This window comes from Pituophis catenifer, unplaced genomic scaffold, assembly GCF_029215685.1.
Source record: "Pituophis catenifer annectens isolate HBS135680 unplaced genomic scaffold, rPitCat1.0.hap2 SCAF_7, whole genome shotgun sequence".
NCBI lineage: Eukaryota > Metazoa > Chordata > Lepidosauria > Squamata > Colubridae > Pituophis > Pituophis catenifer.
This window is the reverse complement of record NW_027256887.1, coordinates 3783334-3802875: the sequence shown is the minus strand read 5'-3', so window position 1 is coordinate 3802875 and position 19542 is coordinate 3783334. Positions and strand designations below refer to the sequence as shown.

At 45.0% G+C, this 19542-nt stretch overlaps 1 protein-coding gene across 1 annotated transcript in view; it reads right to left on the bottom strand.

Moving 5' to 3' along the window:
- MAGI2 (membrane associated guanylate kinase, WW and PDZ domain containing 2) overlaps window positions 1-19542 on the bottom strand; it is a 265689-nt gene that overhangs the window by 32518 nt on the left and 213629 nt on the right. Inside the window, exons 17-20 of the mRNA XM_070946864.1 lie at window positions 9914-10099; window positions 7866-8004; window positions 5256-5475; window positions 2322-2465 (exon numbers count right to left, since the gene is read on the bottom strand). Of these exons, the coding sequence (XP_070802965.1) occupies window positions 2322-2465; window positions 5256-5475; window positions 7866-8004; window positions 9914-10099 (689 nt within the window). The remainder of the gene's footprint in view (window positions 1-2321; window positions 2466-5255; window positions 5476-7865; window positions 8005-9913; window positions 10100-19542) is intronic.

The window sequence follows — 19542 nt, the reverse complement described above, 5'->3', positions numbered from 1 at the left end:
TTTAACTTATTTTTATTAATTTGCACATCAGCTCAGGCAACAAGAGCGTTGCTTTCTCTTTGAAATGAAAAGAAGGGAGGGGGGAAACAAGGAAAAACACAGATGGTTAATATGGATGCTCTTCTGAAGTCTATTGATACTATAGGACAGTGTTGGTGAACCTTTTTGGCACCGAGTGCCGAAACGGAAACACATCAGTGGTGGTTGCCCCCAGTTCGCACCGATTCTATAGAACCGGTAGTAAAACCGGCACGAGTCTCCGCCCACTGACCCCGATGTCATCAAAACGCTTCTGTGCACGGCCCCGCTGTGAACCGGTAGTAAAGGTAAGTAGAACCCGCCCTTGGAACACATGCTCATGTGCAGGGGAGTGCTGGAAACTGGAAGAGCAGTTCTTTGACGCGCATGTGCATGCCGGGAAGCTGAGCTTCCGGTTTCCGGCATGCGCATGCGTGCTGGTCACCTGGTCTTCTGGTTTCTGGTGCACATGCGCACATGAAAACCAGCTGACGTGCTGGAAGCCAGAAGCTCAGTTTCCCGCCATGTGCATGCACAGCACAGAGCCGCACTTCCGATTTCCAGTGCTCCCCCGCACGCGAAGACCAGCTGGCCGGAACCCGGAAGAGCAACGGGTGATGGCTGGTGTGCCCGGAGAGATGGCTCTGCGTGCGACTTCTGGCACGCATGCCATAGGTTCGCCATCGCTGCGATAGGATAGATCTGTTCCTCAAGAAAACACTTTGTGGCAAATGCATTAGCATGTAAATGCTATATAATCATAACATCTGCCTCGCAACCCCAACTATATTTTCTACATCAAACAAATTTATTTATTGTGATGTGAACCAGTGGTGAAATCCAAATTTTTTTACTACCGGTTCTGTGGACGTGGCTTGGTGGGCATGGTGTGGCTTGGTGGGCGTGGCAGGGGGAGGATACTGCAAAATCTCCATTCCCACCCCGTTCCAGGGGAAGGATACTGCAAAATCTCCATTCCCACCCTACTCTGGGACCAGCCAGAGGTGGTATTTGCCGATTCTCCAAACTACTCAAAATTTCCACTACCGGTTCTCCAGAACCTGTCAGAACCTGCTGGATTTCACCCCTGATGTGAACCCGTTGAAGTCAACAGAACCTATTTCTAGTCTGTATCTGGGTTACTGCTAGGAAACGCCCAGTCTGGAGCTAGCTTGGAGTCACTGTGCAACCACAAAAGGGCGAGACTATACACCCCCTCCAAATCCTTGGAGCTTTATCTAATTGTTCCCAGGTGTAGGCTGCCAGACCGGGCAGATTCCTGTATTATAGGCTGAACATAATAAAGTAGTTATTTAACCCCTGCATGTGTGGATTACGTATGCCCAAAAGGTACACTCTACCAGCCAATTAAAGAATATTAACAGAATATCAGGGTTGGACGGGACCTTGGAGATCTTCTAGTCCAACCCCCTGCCCAAGCAGGAGACCCTACACCACTTCAGACAAATGGTTACCCAACATCTTCTTAAAAACTTCCATTGTTGGAGCATTCACAACTTCTGGAGGCAAGTTGTTCCATTGATTAATGGTTCTCACTGTCAGGAAATTCCTCCTTAGTTCTAGGTTGCTTTTCTCCTTGATTAGTTTCCATCCATTGCTTCTTCTCCTGCCTTCTGGTGCTTTGGAGAATAGCTTGACTCCCTCTTCTTTGCGGCAGCCCCTGAGATATTGGAAGACTGCTATCATGTCACCCCTAGTCTTCCTTTTCACTAGACTAGACATACCCAGTTCCTGCAATTTCTCTAACATATTTATTAAATGTTTATTTATGCTTATATTTGTTAAGGTAAAGGTTCCCCTCGCAGATATGTGCTAGTCGTTCCTGACTCTAGGGGGCGGTGCTCTTCTCCGTTTCAAAGCCGAAGAGCCAGCGCTGTCCAAAGACGTCTCCGTGGTCATGTGGCCGACATGACTCAATGCCAAAGGCGCACGGAACGCTGTTACCTTCCCACCAAAGGTGGTCCCTATTTTCCTACTTGCATTTTTTACCTGCTTTTGAACTGCTAGGTTGGCAGAAGCTGGGACAAGTCACGGGAGCTCACCCCGTTACGCGGCACCAGGGATTCGAACCGCTGAACTGCTGACCTTTTGATCGACAAGCTCAGCTTCTGAGCCACTGAGCGTCCCTTTTTATATTTATTTGTTAAATAAATATAAATATATTTTCAGACTCCAACACTGATACTCTACCCTGTGCGTATTTAGTGAGAGATGAGCTTAATTTTTGCTCAATGCCAAGCTTTTGATGATCTGTTAGCATTTACCTCCTCAAGTTTTCTTACCCTCATCCGTCCGTTTCTTATTGCTGGCCCGTCCTCTGCCAATCTCAAAACATAGAGGTCCATTTTGTATTCTCTCCCACCACGAATGCTGAATCCAAACCCTTTGGCTCCTTTTTCCAAGTCCACAGTAAAATAATCAAAATCCTAGGCAAACCAAAGAAGAGAAGAAAAATTAACAATGTTAAGAAATGGTAGCATTTTCTTTTCTTTTTTGACCAAGGTCAATACTTTCAGCGTATTGCCATGTCAACGAAGAAATACCGACACAGATTAATTGACCTCTTTATATCACAATGCTTAATTGAAATATTCACCAGGTGTTTTTTTCTTTTAATGATCGTATGGATCTCATTAAGATAATTACCATCCTTTTGGTATGGTGGATATGTAGCTTGTATAAGATAAAATATTTAGGATTTTATTGAACGGCATGGTGGCCTAATGCTGAAGATACTTGCCTCTCACTTGGAAGGTTGAGAGTTCAATCCTAGGTAGCGGCAGAGAAAATATCTGCTGTGAACTCCACTTAGGCGTCAGGAAGGGCATCCGGCTAGTAAATGTTCAGCTCCATCCAGTCGTCCTAACTCTACCCCGAATTAAGGGATTACAGCAGAAGTGGGTTTCAGCAGGTTCTGACCAGTTCTGGAGAACCGGTAGCGGAAATTTTGAGTAGTTCGGAGAACTGGTAAATACCACCTCTGACTGGCCTCACCCCCATCTTATTCTCTGTCTCCCAAGTCCCAGTGTTCTGTCCCCGTCCCCACACACACACAAACAGCCAGCCGGGGATTAAAGAAGTACTTGGCACACACAAGGTTCGTTATCAGGAACTTGGCAGCAATACGATAACCGTCTGCCAAGTGCTTTACTACAAGAAGAGGGAGTGTTCCTCCACCAGATAACACCAACGAATACACACAGTTTTCAAAACAGTCCAGCTCAAACATGAAACCTTCAGCAGATTTAGGTGTTGTACAAAGTGACTAGCCAGAAGTTAGCTTTGTCCGTCACAGAGTCTAAATGGCCACCACACTCTCTTATATAGGCTGTGGGGTGTGGTCCAGTGACTCAGCTTAATCCCTGGCACGCCTCCTCATCTGCTGCAAACGTTTATCTCGCCTTCGTTGGCGTGGATCCAGGAACGACTTATCACCCTCATCGCTGTCATCGGAGACACCTGGCTCCTGGTCAATCTCCTCTCCCTCGGCAGACACCTGAGGCATTGCCAGAGAGGAGGGGCCTGGAGAGGGAGGCCTGGCCGGCTCCTCTCCTTCATGTTTGGAGCCTTCTTCCTCCGATAAGATGGGCTTGGGGGTTGGAGCCACAACACCCAGCTGATCAGGAGGAAATGGGGATTTTGCAGTAACCTTCCCCTGGATTGGGGAGGGAATGGAGATTTTACAGTATCCTTCCCCTGCCACGCCCACCAAGCCATGCCACGCCCACCAAGCCACACACACAGAACCGGTAATAAAAATTTTTGAAACCCACCACTGGATTACAGAGTCGTAAAAAGGGAGTTATTTATGACTTTATACACACATTATATTTTGGTTGACGCTCTATGCTTATGAAATCTGTGTCTTATGAATACGTCTCAGGATAAGACTGCTGGAGTTGGTGAGCATGTCGGAATCTGGCCATCCGTGCAATTTATGTGCGGAGAATGTCTGTTTGAACAGTTCAAACAGCAACGCAAATAGACACATAAGGTACGAGCTGCTGAACCAACACTCATTTTTTTTTTTTTTGCTAGAGCTCCTTTGTGGGTTTTTAAAAAGGTTTCCTAATTACTGGAAGAATTGATCTGTAAAATGGGGGGGAAAAGTGGCAATATTTACACAGTCCTTCCATAAAATTTACATTTAGTTTACAATCTGCTGGTGGAGCTGCTTAGGTCATCCGTGCGTAAAAGTGACTCTCGCTTAGACAAATGATAGGGCTCCCATCCAAAGAACAAGAGCAGACGTAACTGTAGCGGGATTTGACCCGATCAGCTATTCCTTAGCTGATCTCGGAAGGTGTGTTTGTAAATACACAAGGGTCTCTGCAGCTGGCTTTCACAGGCAGCAACACAAAGAAAGGGAAAGTATTGCAGGCTGACTCGCTGCCCACAGCCAGGCGTTCGATCCTGTCCAGGCTCAAGGTTTGACTCAGCCTTCCATCCTTCCGAGGTCAGTAAAACGAGGACCCAGATGGTTGGGGGCAATAGGCTAACTCTGTAAACTGCTTAGAGAGGGCTGTAAAAGCACCGTGAAGCGGTATATAAGTCTAAGTGCGCTTGCTGTTGCTCTATCATCTATCTATCTATCTATCTATCTATCTATCTATCTATCTATCTATCTGTCTGTCTGTCTGTCTGTCTGTCTGTCTGTCTGTCTGTCTGTCTGTCTGTCTCTCTATCATCTATCATCTATCATCTATCATCTATCATCTATCATCTATCATCTATCATCTATCTATATCTATATCTATGTATCTATGTATCTATGTATCTATGTATCTATCTATCTATGTATCTATCTATCTATCTATCTATCTATCTATCTATCTATCTATCTATCTATCTATCATCTATCATCTCTCTCTCTATATATATATATCATATCATATCCATCCATCCATCTCTCTCTCTCTGTCTCTCTCTGTCTCTCTCTGTCTGTCTCTCTGTCTCTCTATCATCTATCATCTATCATCTATCATCTATCATCTATCATCTATCATTATCTATGTATCTATGTATCATGCCTGCGCATACACATGTTCCGATTTGGGCACTCGGTGCCAAAAAGGTTCACCATCACTGGCTTAATCCATAAAGTCCTTTATCTATCAGTTATTTAATTAATTTTAGGCAACAGAAACGTCTGAAACTATTGGGGCACAGGACGGAAAAAGCAATATAAAATGGCGCACACCGACAACGGGGAATACCTGAGGTGGCCTGTAATCCGATAAGGGGAACTGCCTGGTGTCAGGAGAATGTTGCCGGTAATCTATCAAAGGCGGCTGCCGGTAATCCAAAGGGGGGGATTGCTGGTAATCTAATACAGGAGGATGCCGGTAATCTAACGGAGGCTGCCGATAATCTGTAAACGGAGGTTGTCGAATGTCGGGTTTGACATCCTGCCTTGCTTTGACTTCCGACCTGTAACTAAACAAGAAAAACGACAACAACAATGGCATTAGAACTGAATGTTCTGTTGTAGGCGGAAGGACGAACCTGTAAAGAATAAACGGACATGAAATCCAGTAGATTGCTGGATTGTAAAACCGAGTCCCGTATTCTTGGCCAAGTAATCAAAGCATGTAGTTTCGTAGTTTACTTTATTTTCATTGCACCTCGTACTACAAAATTAAATGCCATCTTCAGTGTACATCATACATAAGAAAACTATAAAAATAAAACAAAAACATCCGTCCTTCCACATTCTATACAATTGAATTGAAAATCCCTGATACTGCATTAATATTGCACTATGCATTAGAATTCAATATACCTTATTTTTCGAAGTATAAAATGCACTGGAGTATAAGATGCAGCTTAGTTTTTGGGGAGGAAAATAGGGGGAAAAAAATCTGCCTATCAGGGATTCATCTGGCTAGCGTCCTTAGTCTGGTCAGCTTCAGCACATTAGTTTGCTGATTTTTTATCCCCTGCTTGGGGATAAAAAACAGCTTCTAAGGCACAGCTGAGAGGAAGCAGCAATGAGAAAAGCGGGCAAAATACCGGGGGAGATCGCTTCACTCAGCTAGCGCCTAGTTAGGGCTGAGAAAAAGCTTCTAAAGAACAGCTGAGAGTCGGAGCAAAGTATGGAGATCGCTTCACTTGCTAGCGCCTCGTTAGCGCCTCGTTAGGGCTGAAAAAAAGCTTCAAAAAAGATACATTCGGAGTATAAGATGCACCCAAATTTTCAGCCTCTTTTGGGGGGGGGGGGGAAAAAGGTGCGTCTTATACTCCAAAAAATACGGTAGTTACTGCCCTGGGATAGAAGTTGTTTTTCAGCCTATCTGTCCTCGTTTTTATTATCCTGTACCGTCTGCCAAATGGTAATAGTTAAAAAAAAAAAAAAAAAAAGGGTGCCCAGGATGAGATGGATCTTTAAGAATGTTTTGAACTTTCTTAAGGCAGCGGGAGCTATAAAGCTCTTCCAAGGAGGGTAGAGGGCAATCAATGATCCTCTGGGCAATGACGTTAACCCTCTGGAACGCTGTCCTATCTGCCACTGTGCAGTTGGCAAACCATACAGAGGTGCAGTAAGTTAAAATACTCTCTCTGGTGCAGCGGTAGGAGGCCACCAGCAGTTTTTCATTCAGTTGTTGTTTCCTGAAAAGTCTCAGGTAATGCGATAATGAGGTAGCATCTCATTTTTAATTTGGAGGGCCTCGGTTGAAAATGAGAAGACTCTTCTTAAGGCAGTGGTGTTTGAGATGTCCGTAGAATGACCAGGGAGGGTTCTAGTGTGCACCACGACATGGGTGCTGCACAGGGGTGAAATGTAAAATTTGTTACTACCGGTTTTGTGGGCGTGGCTTGGTGGGGGGGTAATGTAACTGGGTGGGCGTGGCCAACTTTTTTTAAAAAAAACTTTTCAAAGCATTTTTTCTAATGCTTTGAAAAGCCTCTGCCAATCAGGCAACTCAGCTGGGATCATCAGAGAGGCTTTTTTAAAAATACCTCTCTGCCGATCAAAAAACTCAGCTGGGATCGTCAGAGACTTTTCAAAGCGTTTTTTTTACTACCTCTTCAGCCAAGAGGTTGCAGAAAAAAAATGCTTTGAAAAGCCTCTGACTATCCCAGCTGAGCCGTGTGATCATCAGAGGCTTTTTTTTTTTTTTACTTTTAGAAGCATTTTTTTGTCGGAAGAGATTGTAGAAAAAATATTTTTAAAAGTAAAAAAAAAAAAAGACCTCTGATGATCCTGCGGCTCAGCTGGGCATGGATGGGGGGGGGGGCGCAGGGATTTTTGCTACCGTTCTCCGAACCACCCGCCTCCATCGCTACCAAATTGGGCGATCTGGTCCAAACTGGGAGCATTTCACCCCTGGTGCTGCAAGAACAGAAATGGAGAGGCACTACAATATTTAGAACAGTGGGCGATTTAAGAGGCAGAGAAAATAAAACTAGGAGGTAGGCCAAGTGTGAGTTCAGAAGATTTCCAAATTCTTGTGCATAGGCTGAGCCATAAATTAGTTGACTAGATTAATGTCAAGTACAGAGAATCAGGACTACCCATTAGGTTGCAGCACAGAAGATCTACTCGAGCCTGCAAAAATGTAGTCAGCTAAAGTTCAATACACTAACTTGGCACCAGATAAGGGTCAATGGAGTTCAAGAAGGAGTTGGTTTTAGACGGTTGTGGGAACGAAACGATTCTGAACTGATGAGTCGTTTATGTCCACCCACCCTTCTCCTATTCTACTAATTGAAATCTTTCTTCACACTAACAAAAGGGTTAAGTGAAGCTGAGCTGTTTGGCTTTAAGCCCAATAAGCTCTTCCCACCTTCCCCATGGAACCAAGAGCCAAAGATTCCTGCCTTACCTGTTTTCATGTCCTTGAGTCTGTAGAGGTTGTGGAGGAGCTGGTTGTGCTACAGGGCTCTGCTGAGTCCCAGGGCTGTGTTGCTGGGCCATGGGACTCTGTTTTTCGGAGCTGGGTGCGGAAGCTGGGCTGTTCACCTCTGCACGGTGGAACAAGAGACATTAGAGAGTGGTCAACCCAGATGGCATTCAGTGAAGAGTACGGTGAAGGCTACGGTGATCTTGCAAGATCAGGCCACGAATTGGAGTGTATAGGTTTTAATGGTTTTTTTTTAAACTTTTGTATGGGATATTGTTCGCATTGTTTTATTCTTTGTTGTTAGCCGCCCAGAGTCCCTCGGGAGTTGGGCAGCATAAAAATGTGACAAATAAATAAATAAATAAGAAAAAAAAGGAAGGCATCCAATCCAATCCAATCCAATCCAATCCAATCCAATCCAATCCAATCCAATCCAATCCAATCCAATCCAATCCAATCCAATCCAATTCAACTATCTATTCTCTCTCTTTCTCTCTCTTTCTTCTTTCAATCATCTATCATATACCCCCTCTCTCTCATCTCTCTCCTCTCTCCTCTCTCTCTCTCCCTCTCGTCTCCCTCTCTCATCTCTCTCTCTCATCTCTCTCTCCCCTTCATCTCTTCTCATCTGTCTCTCCTCTCTCTCCTCTCTCCTCTCTCTCCTCTCGTCTCCCTATCTCCTTCTCATCTCCCTCTCTCTTTCATCTCTCTCTCTCTCATCTCTCTCCTCTCTCTCTCCCTCTCATCTCCCTCTCTCCTTCTCATCTCCCTCTCTCTCTCATCTCTCTCTCATCCATCTATCTCATCTCTTTCATCTCTCTCTCTCATCTCTCTCCTCTCTCCTCTCTCTTTCTCCCTCTCGTCTCCCTCTCTCCTTCTCATCTCCCTCTCTCTCTCATCTCTCTCTCTCATCTCTCTCTCCCCTTCATCTCTTCTCATCTGTCTCTCCTCTCTCTCCTCTCTCTCCTCTCATCTCCCTCTCTCCTTCTCATCTCCCTCTCTCTTTCATCTCTCTCTCTCTCATCCCTCTCCTCTCTCCCTCCTTCTCATCTCCCTCTCTCTCTCATCTCTCTCTCATCCATCTACCTCATCTCTTTCATCTCTCTCTCTCATCTCTCTCCTCTCTCCTCTCTCTCTCTCCCTCTCGTCTCCCTCTCTCCTTCTCATCTCCCTCTCTCTCTCATCTCTCTCTCTCATCTCTCTCTCCCCTTCATCTCTTCTCATCTGTCTCTCCTCTCTCTCCTCTCTCCCCTCTCTCCTCTCTCTCTCTCCTCTCTCTCTCTCTTTTCTCATCTATCTAATTCATCTATCCATCCAAATTTTTGTGGGAGAAGAACAAGGAAAGGGAACAAGGTCAAGCCACTTATTTTCTAAAAAATAAAACCCACCTCAAGCTTCAATCTCGCTGCTACCATGTTGATTTTTTTTTTTGACCACAATCTGTGGACATCCCTGCTGGGTGGAGATGTAAGGGTAGAAACTACACTAAAAATATCTAAAGTTCAGACTGATCTGTTAGGACTGCTGATTGTTTGAGTTCTGTTTTCGGTCACCGACCCTAAAAGAGCCCTCAAGCAAGTTAACTGACGTCAGTGGAAAGGACACTATGTAAAATGGAATGAAACTTCAACTATTCCTCCCCCTCCTTCTCTCAAACCTCCCTACTTTGGAACACTGATGATGGTACCTAATTGGGTAATGAAATGTCCACAAGAAACCAACCAAGCTCAGAGAGCACCAAGGACCCCTCATTTCAACCCTGAGCTACAAATATTCACTTTTATTGATTCTTTCATCAGTACAGAATCTCCACTTAGTCTTGCTGTCTATTTCTTCATTCTCCATTCTGTAAAAAAAAAAGGAGGAGGAGGAGGAAGAGGAGGAGGGGAACCGGCAATACCCTTGATACGATGTTGGGCCCTGTTTCCTCCCCCCAACAAAAATCGCTCCCCTTTCCCCAAGAGAGCCGTTTGAATTAATTGGTTCCTCCATCCAGTTCCCCTCCTGGATTTTAAAGGTCAAGGACTTACCCTCCTGAGGAATGATGCGAAGAGTTACACTAAGGCCAGCATCTTTAATGAGCTTCACAATATCGGCGTGAGGCATGTTAATAATGGACTGGCCATTCACAGCTAAGATCCGGTCTCCGACTTTTAATTTCGCACAGCGATCGGCAGGGCTCCCTTCAATTATCCTCCCTATTTTATGGGGTACGGCTAGAAGACAAAAAAGGAAGAGGAGATAGGAGCAAGCAAGCAAATAAGTGTTTATGGGCGGACAAAATGGCTCCCTCTGGAAAACGTCTAGACCGAGTTTTCCTAGTTATTCCGTGCCTCACTTTTCTCTTTGTCCTGTCTGAGCGTCCACTATTATCTCGGTTGTGTTTTATTTCAAAACTTCAGCTGCGTGGTTGACTCTGCCTTCCATCCTTCTGAAGTCGGTAATATGAGGACCCAGATTGTTGGGGGCAAGAGGCTGACACTGTAAACCAGGGGTGTCAAACTTGATTTCATTGAGGGTCGCATCAGGGTTGTGTTTGACCTCGGGGGGCCAGAGTGGGCATGGCCAGTTCAACGTCACCTGTGTTGGGGGCACCTGTATGGCCCACAGGTTCTGCCAATGAAAATGGGCTCCCGAACTTTGTTTTCGGCTGCGATGGCCTCCTGCAACTCTCTGCTAGTGAAAACAGAGCTCAGGAGGGCCGCTGTTTTCATTGACAGAGACAACACAGGTCAGTCCTTCACTGTTTCAATGGAGGCCCTCTGGGCCAGCTATAAGTACCCTGCAGGCCGAATCTGGCCCGTGGCCCTTGAGTTTGACACCCCTGCTGTAAACCAATTAGAGAGGGCTGTAAAACATTGTAAAGCGGTATATAAGTCTAATTGCTACTGCTAAATGTCAGAGCGTTTGCAGTGTGACTACTATTAGGAGACAATCCAGGAGCAAAACAGCACACAGAGACTTAGACATTTAACAGTGGTTTATATACAAGATATATACAGAAATATACGTGGTATGCAAATACCTGACGAGCAATCAATCTTCTTCTTAACTCTACACGGAGAACTCAGCAATGAACAAGGAGAGAGAATACGCCCTCTCCTGGCTGAAATTTATGAACACCTCTTAAAGGGGTAAAAGACTTGTGTGGACCCCCTTCAGAGTCTTAAACTGGATATACCAATGCTGATTCATTCTCATTGCATCAGCCTTACATTTCACCAGCTTTACAGTTGCATTAGCCTTACATTGGCTGGTCGGCTTTAAATCATCATTACCCTGACACTAAATCTCTGTTATTGGGAGGAATGCCAAAAATAAGGAAGCAAAGAACAGCATCTCCAAAATCCCTGCTTTTTTAAAAAATTAGAAACGCATCTTCTCTTGAAGATTCATCTGAGGAAAATACCTTCTCATAGCCCTGTTTTTTTGCTAAAGGTGAGAATGGCAAAGACTAGTTGTCTTTTAATATCTATGTTGTGAAGTCTACAGTGTCATGGTGGCCCCGTTTGCAAGTTCTCTCAAGATGGGTGAGGAAACAGAAGAGATTATCCAATCAAAGATAGAAAAGTTATGGCGCTTTCAGCAGGCTGTCCCCTGGCAATGAGTTAGACAGAAAACAATTCAACAATTCTAACAACTACTCATGGCAGAACAACCCTACAAAAAAGACGTAACAAATGCAGCTCCCTCAGAAAGCTCCTCTGTTTAAAAACAGTTGGTGTAATAATTGCTTCTCTGGACGCTGTAACACGATTGAATACACAGAAGAATCCCGAAAGATATATTTGTCCTGGGACAACAAAAGCAATAAGAACAACTGGATCATTTCTACAACTAGAGCTGTGGTGGCGCAGTGGTTGGAATGCAGTATTGCAGGCAAACTCTGCCGACTGCCAGGAGTTCGATCCTGACCGGCTCAAGGTTGACTCAGTTTTCCATCCTTCAGAAGTGAGTAAAATGAGGAGCCGTATTGTTGAGGGCAAGAGGCTGACTCTGTAAACCGCTTAAAGAGGGTTTGTAAAGCACTATGAAGCGGTATAGAAATCTAGTGGATAAAGGCAGTAAGATCCCTAAGGGTCCAAAAACGGAGTCGAGTCTCCCATGTCACCAATCCACTAATTTCCAGAATTCTACACAGGGTACATAAGAAATTTCAGTTAAATAAATCTACAAAAGGTTGTGTCTTCTGTTCTGTTCTTCTTCTTTTTTTTTTTTTTGCTTAATCCCACGTTGTCATAACTAAACTTTAAACATCTGGATGATGGCTACAAAGAAATTCAGAACATGTCAATTCCTTGTAGCCAGAGGTGGTATTCAGCCGGTTTGGAACGGTTCGCCCGAACCGGTAGTGGAAATCGTGGATGGGCCTGCCCACCTGCCCCAGCTCTATACCATCCTATTTAGGCATGTTTTTGAGCCCAGGTGCATGTGTGGAAGGCAGGTGCATGCGTGAACCGGGTGCGCATGCCCCCAAAACGAGCGAGTGTGTGCACGTGGGGCGAACCGGTAGTAACATAATGAGAAACCCACCGCTGCTTGTAGCCACCTAGCGTTGGTCTTTCTGACTTCTTCCATCAAGAGTGGATCATCGGGCTCTGTTAGAAATACAATTAGGGTGACCCAACTTTCCACGAGATGATTTTAGCAGCGTCTTTCTAGACCAGGGGGTCTGCAACCTTATATATTCAAAGAGCCATTTGGACCCATTTCTCACAGAAAACAAAATACCGGGAGCCACAAAATTTGGGTGGACGTGGCCAACTCAATGTCAATCACTTTCACTGGTCACTTGGACCCTCCCCAGCCACACCTACCCAGCCAGTCATTAGGGCAGAGAACCAGTGGTTAAAAAACACCGGGAACCACAAAATCCTTTTGACATCTCTCTCACTCCCCTCCCTCCCTCTCTCTCTGTATCTCTCTATCTCTCTCTCTCTCCCCCTCTCTCTATATCTCCCTGTCTCTACCCTGGCCGTCCATCCTCCCCATTGCCCTTAACTTCTCAGGCCAGGCGAGAAGTGACTGGGAGGGCGAGGGGTGGGGCAGCCAGTGTTGGGGTCACCTGACAGGGATCTACAGCAGAGGGCCCAAAGAGCCATATTGTTGTGGCTCCATTATCTGAGCCTGTGTCATCAGCAGGAGAGGACTCCGAGAGTGAAGGAGAGGAGTTGGCAAGGCCTCCCTCTCCAGGACCCTCCTCTCTGGCAATGCCTTCAGTGTCCACCAAAGGGCAAGAGATAGGGCTGGGGCCAAGCATGTCCACGCAGCCACAGATGGACAGTGATGAGGGTAATGAGTCTTGGCTGGATCCACGCCAGCGTCGCAGAGATAAGCGCGCACAACAGAAGAAAAGGTGTGCCCGAGATTAGGCTGAGTCACTGGACCACACCCCACAGGATATAAAAGGGAGCATGGTGGCCAGTCAAACCTTGTGACGAACAAAGCTGAAAGCTTCCGCGCCATTCTGCATTGCCGGACTTTTGGCTATAGACTTTGCTGGATTATCTCTGGACTTGATTGACTCCGTAATTATTGAGCTGTTTCTTTTGATGTACCAGGAGTGGGGAGAAGTTATCTCTCCTCTTCGTAAATAATAAACTCTTGGCAGGCAGCCACTAGGTTGTTGCCAAGTTCCGTTATCATAAGGAAAAGGATTTTGCCGGCTGGTTTGGTCTTTAACTCTGGAACGTCTGTTGGTGTGTGTGCGTGTGGGACGGGGACAGAACACATATGTGGCTCCGGAGTCATAGGTTGCTGACCCCTGTTCTAGACGGCTAACTTTTCACCGGCCTGTTTCACAACTGGCAAGCAAGAGTTAAAAACCACTGGCAATTGATATCCTTCGTTCTCTTGCCAGTGGCTGTGATCACATACTGTGCTTTCTAGCATAATTTGTTCTCTTTTTCACAAAGACTCCCTCAAACCATAATTGAAAGAGTCAACAATTATGTGCGGCGGCAGCCAAAAAAAGGCCAATGCAATCTGTTAAATTGCATCAACAGAGGGATACAATTCAAGATCAAGTGAGGTACTAACACCACTCTATAAAAGCCTTAGTAAGGCCACACCTAGAATCCTGCACCCAGTTTTGGTCACCACACTATAAAAATGATGTTGAGACTCTAGAAAGAGTGCAGAGAAGAGCAACCAGGAGGATTAAGGGACTGGAGTCTAAAACATATATAAAGAACAGTTGCTGGAATTGGGTATTTCTACTTTAATGAAAAGAAGGACTAGGGGTGAAATGATAGCAGTGTCCCAGTATCTCAGGGGTTGCCACAAAGAAGAGGTGGTCAAGCTATTCTCCAAAGCACCTGAAGGCCAGACAAGGAACTATGGATGGAAACTGATCAAGGAGAGATTCAACCTGGAAATAAGGAGAAATTTTCTGACAGTGAGAGCAATCAACCCATGGAACAGAAGTTGCCTTCAGAAGTTGTGGGAACTTCATCGCTGGAGGCTTTCAAGAAGAGATTGGACTGCCATCTGTCCAAAATGGTGTAGGGTCTCCTGCTTGGGCGGGGGGTTGGACTAGATGACCTCCAAGGTCCCTTCCAACTCTGTTAATCTGTTAAACCGATGCCAAAACTTACTGATGATGTTTTCATTTGTGCTTTCTCAACTAACTAGTAAATAATCTTGAATGGGCTTTTAGCACAGCATTAACTCTACTTTCTAATTAATTTCTAGCACTTTCCCATTAAAAGCGCTTTGAATGAAGCCAATCACGATTTGATGTAATGCTTGGGTTTCCCATAAGCTGCTTCATGGTGCGGAGACAAGCACGTATCCGGCGTATTTAGACAAATGTATTGTCTAAACCTTTGTAAAACCTTGCAACTAAAGTGGAAGAGCTCCCGCCGTCTGTTAAACTTAACGAAATAAAAATGAGATCTGAAATTGTAAGAAGTCGGATCAGCTGGCTGAAATGGTTTGAATTGCCTTTGATTTTGGACAGTTCAGTTACCTTTTACCTGGATGTTATGCTAATAACAGAATAATAACAGAATCACAGATTTGGAAGGGACTTTTGGAAGCAAGTTGTTCCACGGATGAATTGTTCTAACCGTCAAGAATTTTTTTATTTGTTCTAGTTTGGATTTCTCCTTGATTAGTTTCCATCCATTGCTTCTTGCTCCTCTTTCAGGTGCTTTGGACTCCCCTTTCTCTGTGTCAACCCCTGAGATATTGGAAGATTGCTATCATGTCACTCCTGGTCCTTCTTTTCATTAAACTAGACTTACCCAATTCCTGCAACCGTTCTTTGCACGAGTTCAAAATGGATGAATCTGATTTCTACTACTAACAGGGACTCCCAATTTCTACAAGCAGCTATTAAAAAAAAAGTTTCATGAAATGCAATTTGTGATCAGTCCAGCCATAATATACAGGTAGTCCTCGACTTACAATCATTCATTTAGTGACCATTTGAAATGACAACGGCACCGAAAAACGTAACTTATGACTGTGGAGATTCTCAGTCACCCAGGACTGAGATTCTCAGTCACCCAGGTGACTCTTTTTTTTCAAGAGGCAACTGGACTTTCCTTACAGATTTTAAGATTAAGATTTCCTTAATCTGTAAGTCTCCCTTCCTTCCTCCCTCTACCCCCCCTTTCCCATTTCATTCATTGGGGAGAGAGTAGCTACTAGCTAATATTTTGCACCCTTTGGCCAGCTGACCTGAAACAATCACAGAGTCCTTGTCAATCCAGAGGTAAGTATGGCAAATATTGCTAGTTTTAATACGAAAATAATCACTTAGAAAGCCTCGGCCACAGACGGACATAGGAGGAGAGCACTGAAATACAGTGGGCACAATCCAGAGAAAGTTAACTATGAAATCAATGGGGCTTAAGTGCTTATCTCTGAACTTAATTCTCATTGATTTCAACTGAACGTAAGCTCACTTAGCTTTCTCTTGATTGTATCCAGTGACGTCTTCCAGCCTGGATCTTCTGGTATGTAAGGCTGAGAATGACTCTGGGTCCCACTAAATTCTCAAAACATCAATCTTGCATCAAGGGAACTGCAAACAAACAAACAAAACCCACGGGAAGTTTCTACAAGGAAATCCAAGCACACCTATCATGTATGAACGTCAACAGGTCGTACAAAGCACATCCTCGAAATGGATCTTTAAGCTTCATCTCCTACATGCCGAAGAGACGTGACAGCTAGCCACTTGCCCAAAATGCTATAGGATCTCACTCCTTGAGCAGGGGGTTGGAGTAGAAGACCTCCAAGGTCCCTTCTAACCCTATTATTTTACGCTCTATGCAGTGGTGGGATTCAGCCGGTTCGAGGTGGTTCGGGCGAACCGGTAGTTAAATTGCTGGCTAGCCCTGTCCTTCCCCTCCCCGCCCCTTCCAGGAGTCCCTATGTGCCTTATTTCAGATCCCAGGTAAGTGCAGGGAGGCCTACTAGGCCCAAAACAGGGTGCGGGGGGTGAGGCATGCCCCCCAGTGGACCGTTTTTGCTCCCAGGAGGCCTGCTAGCTTCAAAACGGGGCATGGGGGGGCGGAGCATCTCCCCGTGGCCCGTTTTTGCTCCCAGGAGGCTTCGGGGAGGCCTGTTAGGCCCAAAATGGGCAATGGGGGGTCGGAGCATCTCCCCGTGGCCTGTTTTTGCTCCCAGGAGGCTTCGGGGAGGCCTACTAGGCCCAAAACGGGGAACCGGGGGACTGCGCATCCCCCCCATGGCCCGTTGTTGCTCCCAGGGGGTTGCAGGAGGCCGAGTGCTGCCTGTCACACCCCCTGGCCACGCCCACCATGGCCACGCCCACTCAGTCAGTCATTAGGGCAGAGAACCGGTTGTTCTATTATTCGAATCCCACCGCTGGTTCTATGCCATTTTAGAAGACCAGGAAGACACATCTCTAATTTCTCTTCATCCTCTTCCAAGGGGAGCCATTCATGCTGCAATTTAATCCTATGTGAATTTATCGGGCGGATTTTCCCTTTAGCCCCGAGGGTGAACGATTCGCAGAGTCCGTCCCCACGATGAATTTATGACTCTCCCCCACCCCACATTAGAAAAACGTTTGTCACAAGTGACATGTATGTTCACAAATTGTAAAAAAGAAAAAGAAAAAAAAGAAGGTAATTAAACAAGAGTAATTTAACGGGATTCTCTTTTCCAAAAACAACACGAGAAATATTGGATATTAAGGACGCCCTGGTGCGTTTTATGCTGCCTGAATTTTTTCATATTTCTGAATCTGACGATGGCTGCAAAAAACGAAACGGATTCTTTTATGTTTTGCTGGATAGATGTGAATGCTTAATACTCATTCCGTTTTTTAGAGGTTGAATAGGGAACTCTTTAAATCTTATATGTTTGTTCATGACCAACGTTGAAACAGACAACCCAGGGAAATGTTCCCCAAAGGTGCTTTTTTTCTTGAAGACGTTTCGCTTCTTGTCCAAGAAGCTTCTTCAGTTCTGACAAGTGACTGTCCAGTCTCTTCTTAAAAACCTTCTGGTGATGAAGCATCCGTAACTGCCCTCTGGTGCTTTGGAAAACAAATGGCCTCCTCTTTGTGGCAATCTCTCAAATACTGAGAGGCCTTTTTTTTCCCTTGAAGATGTTTCGCTGCTCATCGGAGGACCTCCTTCACTTCTGATAGAACTTCTGACAGAACTGAAGAAGCTTCTTGGATGAGAAGCGAAGCGTCTTCAAGGAAATATCCAGAAAATCCAGTTGTCTTTTGAAAAAAAAAACACACCTTTGGGACAACCATGACCTGGATGACTGAGAATCTCCACAGACATTTAGCTAAACCAGGTGAAATAATCTGTTTTATGGATTCCAAGGACATCAAGAGAGATTCAACGCTGAACTCTATGGTTAAATAGTCCTCAATTATTGTTGCTAGAAAAATGGCTTGTTCAGGTGTCTATGGAAGTTCTCAGTCATCTAGGTCATGGTTGTCCCAAAGGTGCTTTTTCAAAAAGCAGCTGGACTTTCTGGTTTTTCTTGGAAGATGTTTCGCTTCTCATCCAAAAAGCTTCTTCAGCTCTGATTGGATGATGGAGAATGAATAGAATAGAATAACAGAGTTGGAAGGGACCTTGGAGGTCTTCTAGTCCATCCCCTGCCTAGGCAGGAAACCCTATACCACTTCAGACAAATGGTCATCTAATCTCTTCTTAAAAACTTCCAGTGTTGGAGCATTCACAACTTCTGGAGGCAAGTTGTTCCACTGATTAATTGTTCTCACTGTCAGGAAATTTCTCCTTAGTTCTAAGTTGCTTCTCTCCTTGATTAGTTTCCACCCATTGCTTCTTGTCCTGCCCTCAGGTGCTTTGGAGAATAGCTTGACTCCCTCTTCTTTGTGGCAGCTCCTGAGATATTGGAACACTGCTATCATGTCTCCCCTAGTCCTTCTTTTCATTAAACTAGACATACCCAGTTCCTGCAACCGTTCTTCATATGTTTTAGCCTCCAATCATCCCCTAATCTTCTTTGTTGCTCTTTTCTGCACTCTTTCTAGAGTCTCCACATCTTTTTTACATCGTGGGGACCAAAACTAGATGTAGTATCCAAGTGTGGCTTTACCAAGGCCTTATAAAGTGGTATTAACGCTTCAAGTGATCTTGATTCTATCCCTCTGTTAATGCAATTTAGGATTGCATTGGCTTTTTTGGCTACCACTGCACACTGCTGGCTCATATTTAAATGGTTGGTCCACTAGAACTCCAAGATCCCTCTCAGAGTTTAATTTTATTTTTTATTTTATTATTCATATTTCTATGCCGCCCACTCTCCGAGGACTCTGGGCGGCTTACACCAAAGACAGTATACTAAATAGCATATTGCCCCCAACAATCTGGGTCCTCATTTGACCCCCCTCGGAAGGATGGAAGGCTGAGTCAACCTTGAGCCGGTGAGATTTGATCCGCTGATCTGCCGAACTAGCAGTCAGCTGAAGTAGCTGCAGTACTGCACTCTAACCACTGCGCCACCTCGGCTCAATGGTTACCACTATTGAGCAAGGTACCACATATACTGTACCTGTGCATTTTGTTTTTCTTGCCTAAATGTAGAACCTTACTTTGGAAGGATTTATACTCCAGGCAGCTGGTCATTTGCATTGTTTTTAGAGAATCATTGAGGCCACTTGGAATTTTTTTTTTTAATTTGATTTATATGCCGCCCTTCTCCAGAGACTCAGGGCGGCTTACAATGCGCTAAGCAATAGCCTTCATTCTTTTGTATATTTATACAAAGTCAGCTTATTGCCCCCACAATCTGGGTCCTCAATTTACCTACCTTAGAAAGGATGGAAGGCTGAGTCAACCTTGAGCCTTGGCGAGATTCGAACCTGCAGTAATTGCAGGCATCTGGTCTTAATAACCAGCTTAATAACAGGGTGCCTTAGACCACTGTACTACCAAGGCTTCTGTGTCCTTAGTCCATGTTCATTTGTACAACTCAGGTGACCCTGAGGACACAGACAAACCTCCAAGTGGCCTCAATGACTCTCTAAAAGGATGCAAATAACCAGCTGCTGTCTGCAAGGAATATAAATCCTTTTGTTCTCGGCCATCCAGTCAGAGCTGAAGAAGCTTCTTGGATGAAAAGCGAAACGTCTTCAAAGAAAAAACAAGGAAGACCAGTCACCTTTTGAAAAAAGCACCTGTGGGATAGCTTG